At 41.7% G+C, this 9,249-nt stretch overlaps 1 protein-coding gene across 1 annotated transcript; it reads left to right on the forward strand.

The window, feature by feature from the left end:
* The first annotated feature begins 3,441 nt into the window (after window positions 1–3,441).
* On the forward strand, window positions 3,442–4,191 carry LOC129078571 (high mobility group protein B1-like). Its single transcript, XM_054583353.1, has one exon. The coding sequence runs from the start codon at window positions 3,509–3,511 to the stop codon at window positions 4,169–4,171; it is 663 nt and encodes a 220-aa protein (XP_054439328.1). The 5' UTR covers window positions 3,442–3,508; the 3' UTR covers window positions 4,172–4,191.
* Window positions 4,192–9,249: the final 5,058 nt, after the last annotated feature.

Raw genomic sequence — 9,249 nt, forward strand, 5'->3', positions numbered from 1 at the left:
GAACCTATCTCATGCAACTCATGAACTTCCAGAGGCTCTTCCAGTGACTGAGCCCAACAGGAAGCCAGCAGATCTTTCTTCCATGGCCTTTTGCTTACCTGTCCCCAGGCTCAGAGCTTGTGGCAGCTGGTCTTGGTATGCGGCTTAGCCCCTCCCGCCCACACCCAGGCCCAGCAGTAGCAACTACAAATGGTGGAACACTTGGTCCTTTCAGACAGGTAGCCCAAGGTGGTTACAGGGAGTGTCCGATTTTGACCTGCACCAGAGTCCCTCCTGAGAAGCCCTAGAACCAATACACTAGGTGGCGGGATTTAAACTACACCAGAGCTCGACTCAATTCACTCCATAAGCAGCTCACCCAACGGGAAATCCTGGCTGGCACCAGACCCTGCCAGAGCCAAATATGCTTCATGGGGACCAGCTCCAGCACAGCAGCTCATACACTGTGGTGAGGGTCAGTCCTCATAGTCAGCCAACCTGAGGGTCAACCCCAAACACAAAGGAGCCAACAACCATCAAGCCTCAACTAAAGTAAGAGGGCTCACATAACCCACACAAATAGTACTTCTGGAGCACCTAGCTTAGGTGATCATGGAGAATGTACCACAGAGCCCCACAAGACACCTACCATATAAGGCCACCCTACTGAGAGTGGGAGACATAGCAGATCTACCTAACACACAGGAGCAAATACAGAGAGGCAGCCAAAATGGGGACACAAACATGCCAAATGAAAGAACAAGAAAATTCCTCAAAAAAAAAAAGAACTAAATGAAATGAAGGGACGTGATCTGCCAGATGCAAAGTACAAAACAGTGGTTAGAAGGCTGCTCATGGATCGTAGGGAAGGAATGGTGAACTCTGTGACAGCTTCAACAAAGAAGCAATAAGCACAAAAGAGGACATAGAAATCATAAAAAAGAATCAGTATGAAATGAAGAATACACTACAAGGAATGAATAGCAGATTAGATGAAGCAGAGGACTGAATCAATGATGTGGACAACAAGATAGTAGAAAACACCTAATTAGAATAGCAAAAATAATAATTATTTTTTTAATTAGGATAGTCTAAGGGAAATCTGGGACAAAATAAAGCATAACAACATCTTCTTCGTAGGGGTACCAGAAGGAGAGGACAGACGGCAAGAAATTAAGTACCTATTTGAAGAAATAATGACTGAAAGCTTCCCTAAACTTTTGAAAGAAAAAGACACACAATACTGTAACAAGGAATAAAAACTTCACACTACTCTGACTTACCATGAAATAGAATTAGAATAAAATGTACTAACAAAATGATAAAAAGAACTCACATACTGACAGTTTCTTTATAAGCACATTGCAGGCACCCACAGTTCCAGTTCCTGTTTGTACAAGAAACAGCCTTTACCACAACCTTGGGTGACACAGACCACCCAGCTGCAGGAATTTGGCTGGCGCTGGCCAATTCATTAGAAATCCGTATCAGGACCAGCAAGGACACTGTCTGCACATCCACACCTCTCCCTCTGATGTATTTGTTCTGCTTTCCCTCTCCCTCCTTATAAAACCTCTGCCTGCACTGAGGTGTTGAGCTGGCCTTTGAGATATGAGCCTGCCCTCATCTCAGGGGGTCAACTCTCTTTTCTTCTCAGCCAGAACCTGTCTCAAGAGTTTGGCTTTCATTGCAGCAGGCAGCCAAACCTTGGTTTCTGTTATAATACCAGGAAGCACAGAGAATCCCAAAGAAGAGGAACCCGAAGAGGCCCACACCAAGATATATCATAATTAAAATGGCAACAGAAAAAGACGAGAGAATCTCAAAAGCAACCAGAGAAAGATAGTTACCTACAAGGGTGCCCTCATAAGTCTGTCAGCTGATTCTCAAAAAAGTGTTTCAGACCAAAATGGACTGGCATAAAACATTCAAAGTGATGAAAAGCTAGGACCTACGACCAAAACTGCTCTACACAGCAAGACTATCATTTAAAATTGAAGGACAGATAAAGACCTTCGTAGACAAGAAAAGGCTAAGAGTTCATCATCACCAAACCAGGATTACAAGAAATGTTAAAAGGACTCCTTTGAGAAGAACAAAAAAATAGCCCTGGCTGGTGTGGCTCAGTGGATTGAGTGTCAGCCTGCAAACCGAAGGGTTGCTGGTTCGATTCTCAGTCAAGGTACATGCCTTGGGTTGTGGGCCATGTCCCCAATAGGAGGCGTGCTAGAGGCAACCACATACTGAGGTTTCTCTCTGTTTCTCCCTCCCTTCCCCTCTCTCTAAAAATAAATAAAATCTTTTTTTAAAAAGAACATAAATACGTATAATAAAATGGCCACAAACATGTACCTATCAATAATCATTTTAAATGTAGAGATATAGGGTAGCTGATTAGGAAAGAAAACAAGGCCTATATAAATGATCTCGACATGAGACCAACATCACATTGAAGGCATACACAGACTGAAGGTAAAAGGGTGAAAAAGATATTTTATGCAAATTGAAAAAATGTTGGGGTAATAATAGACAAAATACACTTTAAAACAAAGGATATAAGAAGAGACGAAGAAGGACATTACATAATGATAAAGGAATCAATCCTACAAGAGTACATAACCCTTGTAAACATTTATGGCACCAACATAGGAGCACCTAAATATACAGGGCAGAAAAAAAAAAGGTTTACTATTGTTCTTATGGAAAATAATACAATAATTAATAAATAATAATGCGAGAATAAACTGTTTTGCATACTCACAACTGTAAACCTACTTTTTCCTCACCCTGTATAAAGCAAATGTTGGTGGACATAAACAGAAACTTAGTCACCGTAGGGAACTTTAACACCCTGTTGACATCAGCAGATAAATCTTTCAGACAAGAAAGCCAGCAAAGAAATAGTGGCCTTAAATGACACAACAGATCTGATGAATTTAATTGATATTTTCAGAGTATTTCATTCCAAAGCAGCAGAACATACATTCTTTTCAATACACATGAAACAATATCTAGGATACACAAAAAACAAAATGTCAATAAATTTAAGAAAACTGAAATCATATCAAGTATCTTCTCTGACCACAATGGTATTAACTGGAAAGCAAATTTTTTTTTAAAGTAAAAAGCATACAAACACATCGAGGTTAAATAACATGTTGCTTAACAATGAATGGATTAACAATGAAATCAAGGAAGAAATTTAAAATTACCTTGAGACAAATAAAAATGAAAACACAACAACCCAAAATCTATGGGACACAGTTCTAAGGGGAAAAATCATAATAATACAGACCTAGGTCAAGAAATAAGATAAATCTCAAATAAGCAATCTAAACTTACACTTAAAGGAACTAAAAACAACAATAAAAAAGCCCCAAGTGAATAGAAGAAAGAAAATAATAAAGATCAGAAAAGAAATAAACAGAGCCATTGCAGTACATTGAGCTCCACAGAGACAGCGCCGGGGCAAGTGCAAGCCGGACGGGTACTGGGCGACTCTGTGCTCGCTGAGGAAAAGTAATTAAACATGGGCAAAGGAGATCCTAAGAAACCGAGAGACAAAATGTCATCACATGCTTTCTTTGTGCAAACTTGCCATGAGGAGCACAAGAAGAAGCACCCAGATGCTTCAGTCAACTTCTCAGAGTTTTCTAAGAAGTGCTCAGAGAGGTGGAAGACCATGCCTGCCATAGAGAAAGGAAAATTTGAAGACATGGCAAAGGCGGACAAGGCCCGTTATGAAAGAGAAATGAAAACTTATATACCTCCTAAAGGGGAAACAAAAACGAAGTTCAAGGATCCCAATGCACCCAAAAGGTCTCCTTCAGCCTTTTTCTTGTTTTGTTCTGAGTATCGCCCAAAAATCAAAGGAGAGCATCCCGGCCTATCCACTGGTGATGTTGCAAAGAAGCTGGGAGAGACGTGGAGTAACACTGCTGCAGGTGACAAGCAGCCTTATGAAAAGAAGGCTGCTAAGCTGAAGGAGAAATACGAAAAGGATATTGCTGCATACCGAGCTAAAGGAAAGTCTGATGCTGCAAAAAAGGGAGTCGTCAAGGCTGAAAAAAGCAAGAAAAAGAAGGAGGAGGAGGAAGATGAAGATGAGGATGATGAGGAAGAGGAAGAAGATGAAGAAGAAGATGATGATGAACAAGTTGGTTCTAGCACAGTTTTTTTTTCTTGTCTATAAAGCATTTAACCCTCCTGTACACAACTCACTCCTTTTAAAGAAAAAAATTAAAATGTAAAAAAAAACAAAAAACAAAATAAAGTCTAAAAAAACAGTATAAAAGATCAATGAGAGACTTCCAGCCAAGATGGAGGTGCAGGTAGATACGCTTTGCACTCAAAAGACACACTCAAAAGAAGGACAACAACAAATTTAAAAACAACCAGAGCTGCCAGAAAATCAAACTGTATGGAAGTCAAACAACCAAGGAGTTAAAGAAGAAACATTCATCCATACAATAGGCAGGTAGAGACGGAAGCCGGAGGAAAGGACACACAGCAAGGTGGCGGCTGAAGGACCAGGTGGTCAACATTTGCATGCAGATAAAATGGGAGGAACAACTGGGGAGCGAGACAGACCATGCAACACAGGGTTCCAATGCCAGGAAAATAAAGACTCAGACCTGCTGGCTGTAAAAATCTGTGGACGTTGTGGCAGCAGAAGAAATTCCAGCCTCACAGGAGAGCCCATTTGAGAGATCCACGGGATCCCAGAATGTACACAAACCCACCCACCCAGGAATCAGCACCAGAAGGGCCCAATTTGCTTGTGGGTAGCAGGGGAAGCGACTGAAAGCGAGAGCCGAGCAAGCAGCATTGTTCCCTTTCGGATCCCTTCCCCACATTCAGTGCCACAACTCTGCAACGCGAGTTGCCCCACCCTGGTGAATACCTAAGACTCCACCACTTACAACATAACAGCTGCACCAAGACAAAGAAATAAGGCCCAAATGAAAAAACAGTTCAAAACTCTAGAAAAAGAACTAAGCAATGAGGAGATAGACAACCGATCAGATGCACAGTTCTAAACACTGGTAATCAGGATGCCCACAGAAATGACTGAGTACAGTTGCAAAATAAAAGAAGTGAAGGCTATACAAAGTGAACTAAAGAAAAATATACGGGGAACCAACAGTGAAGGGAAGGAAACTGGGACTCAAATCAACGATTTGGAGCAGAAGGAAAAAATAAACATTCAACCAGAACGGAATGAAGAAACAAGAATTCAAAAAAATGAGGAGAGGCTGAGGAACCTCTGGGACAACTTTAAACATTCCAATATCCAAATCATAGGGGTGCCAGAAGAAGAAGAGGAAGAGCAAGAAACAAGAAACTGAAAACTTATTTGAAAAAATAATGAAGGAGAACTTCCCCAATCTGGTGAAGGAAATAGGATTCCAGGAAGTCCAGGAAGCTTAGAGAATCCCAAAGAAGTTGGATCCAAGGAAGCACACACCAAGGCACTTTATAATTACATTACCAAGATTAAATATAAGGAGAGAATCTTAAAAACAGCAAGAGAAAAGGAGACATTTACCTACAAAGGAGTTCCCATAACCTATCAACTGATTTCTCAAAAGAAACCTTGCAGGCAAGAAGGGGCTGGCAAGAAGTTTTCAAAGTCATGAAAGGCAAGGACTTCCATCCAAGATTACTCTATCCAGCAAAGCCATCATTTAGAAGGGAAGGGCAGAGAAAGTGCTTCCCAGATAAGGTCAAGTTACAGGAGTTCATCATCACCAAGCCCTTATTATATGAAATGTCAAAGGGACTTATCTAAGAAAAAGAAGATCAAAAACTATGAACAGTAAAATGACAACAAACTCACAACTATCAACAACTGAACCTAAAACAAAAACAAACCAAGCAAACTAGAACAGGAACAGAATCACAGAAATGGAGATCACATGGAGAGTTAGCAATGGGGAGGAGAAAGGGGAAAATGGGGAAAAGGTACAGGGAATAAGAATCATAATGGCAGGTACAAAATAGACAGGGGGAGGTTAAGAATAGTATAGGAAATGGAGAGGCCAAGGAACGTATATGTACAACCTGTGGACATGAACTAAGTGGGGTGGGGGGAACGCTAGTGGGAGCTGGGGTGCAGGGCGGAGGGGGATAAAGAGGAGAAAAAAATAGGGACAACTGTAATAGCATAATCAATAAAATATACTTTTAAAAAATCAACGAAAGTAAAAGCTGATTCTTTAAAAAAGATAAAATTGATAAACCTTTAACAGATCATCACGGGAAAAAAAGAGAGAGCCCAAATTAATAAATAGTAATTAAAAAAAGAAGAGTTGACTCCACAGAAATAAAGGATTATAAGAAAATATTACAAACAACTATATGCCAACAAGTTAAACAATCTGAAAGAAATCAATAAATTCCTAGAAACACAATCTTCCAAGACTGAATCAGAAAGAAATAGAAAACATGAGCATATCAATTACAACCAATAAAATAAAAGCAGTAGCCAAAAAAAACCCCAAGAAACACGAGTCCTAGACCAGATGGTTTCAAAGGTGAATTTTACCAAACATTCAAAAAAAACCAAAACTAACACCTATCTTTCTCAAACTACTCCAAAACTTTCAAGAGGTGGGAAGACTTCCAAGCTCATTTTATGAGGCAAGCACTACCTTAATTAGAAAAACAGATAAAGACCATATAAACAGCCCTGACCAGTGTGGCTCCGTTGACTGGATGTCTTCCCGGTAAACAAAAGGTCACCGGTTAGATTCCCAGTGAGGGCACAGGGCTGGGTTGCGGTCTGGTCCCAGGTCCCATCCCAGGTACTGATCCATCTTTCTCTCCCTCTATTTCTCACTCCTTTCCCCTATCTCTAAAACAAAATAAATAACATTTAAAACAAAAAACAAAAAAGACCGGACTTCCAGCCAAGATGGAGGCATAAGTAAACAAATTTCACCTCCACACACAACTACAGCAAAAATTACGACTAAACTACATAAAAAGTTTTACCCGGATTCATCAGAAAATTGAGCTGTATGGAAGTCTGACGACCAAGGATTTAAAGAAGCCACATGCATCCCAAGCGTAGGAGTGGTGGACATGCAGAGTTGCGGAGGCACACGGAGAGGTGCAGAAAGGCCGCAGAACAGACAGTCCTACACCCATGTGGATGAAAAGTGGGAGGGATACCTCAGGAGCGAGCGATCCCAACCCCAAGACCAGACCACCCAGCCCAGGTGTGTTGCAGCCTCCCTAGGCTCGGCAGGTCCACTTGAGACTCAGGCAGGTGGAAGAAGATGCGTGGAGCCATGCGGATGCTTGACGTGCTTTTACTGCGGAGAGTCACGCAGAACACAAGCCTGTGTCCGGTGAGCCACACAGGCTACGAGCCCTTTTCTATGGTGGTACCTGACTCCCTCCCTCATCCAAAGCTCCTACCCTTTAAGTACTAGCCTAAACAAAGCCAGCTGCAGGCCAGAAAGTGAAGTAACCTAGCATGAGCTGCACACGCGAGCCTACTCAAGGCAACGGGGCAGTTTATTGCACCCAGGCTCAAAGCCATGAGATCCAGGTCTAGGCTGTGAGATCACTGCTCTATCAGACTCTTTCCAGGTTGTGAGAAGCCACTCCCTCCAGTTACCCACGAGTCCGGGTGAGAAGCCAGACCGCCTCCACTTACCCTACACCAGAGTTCCAATGCCAGGAGGATAGGTCCCCATACTTTCTGGCTATAAAAACAGTGGGCACTGGGGTGGTAGAAGAAACTGCAGGATTCTCAAGAGACTTCTTTTAAAGGGCCTGCAATAGACTTAGGACTCATACAGACCCCCCTCCGCCACCCTGGGATTCAGCACCAGGGAAACAGCTGAAAGGGCACAAGAGGCATACAGAGAAAAGGGGTCAGTGCCAAGGAGACAGCTTCCGCTCAAGCGATCTCCAGAGGCCAGGCAGCAGCACTGTCCCCTGTCTGAGCCCTCCCCCGCACAGCCACAAAGAAGTGAAACAGGTTGCCCACCCTGGCAACTACCAAAGGCTCCATCCGACACAACTGACAGGTGTCTTTTCTACAATAGGCCACACTACTAAGACAGGGAGTCAAAGCAGCTCTACCTAACACACAGAAACACACACAGGGAAATTGTCAAAATGAGGAGACAAAGGAATATGGCCCAAATGAAAGAACAGTACAAAACCCCAGAAAAAGAACTAAAAGAAATGGAGATAAACAATCTATCAGAGGCAGAGTTCAAAACACTGGTTATCAGGATGCTCAAAGAAATTACTGGGGACTACAACAGCATAAAAAAGACCCAGGAAGAAATGAAGGCTGTATTAAGTGAAATAAAGAAAAATCCACAGGGAACCAACAGTGGAGGAGACAAAGCCAAGATTCAAATCAATGATTTGGAACATAAGGAAGAAAAATGCATTCAATCAGAACAGCAAGAAGAAAAAAATAATTTTAAAAATCTAGAATAAAATAAGGAGCCTCTGGGGTATCTCCAAACTTACCAACACCCAAATCATAGGGGTGCCAGAAGGAAAAGAGGAAGAGCAAGAAATTGAAAACATTTTTGAAAAAATAATTAAAGAAAACTTCCCTAATTTGATGAAGGAAATAGACATACAAGTCCAGAAAGCACAGAGTGTCCCAAACAAGTTGGTCCCAAACAAGTTGGACCCAAAGAGGACCACGCCAAGACACATCATAATTAAAATGCTTAAGGTTAAAGATAAAGAGAGAATTTTAAAAGCAGCAAGAGAAGAGGAGAAAGTTACCTGCAAAGGAGTTCCCATAAGACTATCTGTTCATTTATTAAAAGAAACTTTACAGGCAAGAAGGGACTGGCAAGAAGTATTCAAAGTGATGAAAAGCAAGGACCTACAACCTAGATTACTCTACCCAGCAAAGATACCATTTAGAATGGAAGGGTAGATAAAGTGCTTCCCAGAAAAGGTAAAGCTAAAGGAGTTCATCATCACCAAGCCATTATTGTTACAGGGAACTATATAAGAAAAATAAGATCAAAACTATGAATACTAAAATGGCACAACTACCAACAACTGAATCTGAAAAACAAACTAGGCAAACCAGCAGAACAGGAACAGAATCACAGAAATAGAGATCATGTGAAGGGTTATCAGCTAGGAAGGGGAGGGGTGAGGTTGGGGGGGAAACATGCAGGGATTAAGAAGCATAATTTGTAGGTACAGAACAGGGGGACGTTAAGGATAGTATAGGAAATGGAGAAGCCAAAGAACTTACACACACAACCCGTGGAC

Source organism: Pteronotus mesoamericanus, unplaced genomic scaffold (assembly GCF_021234165.1).
Source record: "Pteronotus mesoamericanus isolate MK-2021 breed Mesoamerican mustached bat unplaced genomic scaffold, CSHL_Meso_final contig_730, whole genome shotgun sequence".
NCBI lineage: Eukaryota > Metazoa > Chordata > Mammalia > Chiroptera > Mormoopidae > Pteronotus > Pteronotus mesoamericanus.

Coding starts and splice junctions, on each gene's coding strand:
- LOC129078571 (XM_054583353.1), top strand. CDS start 3,509: ATGGGCAAAGGAGATCCTAAGAAACCGAGAGACAAAATGTCATCACAT.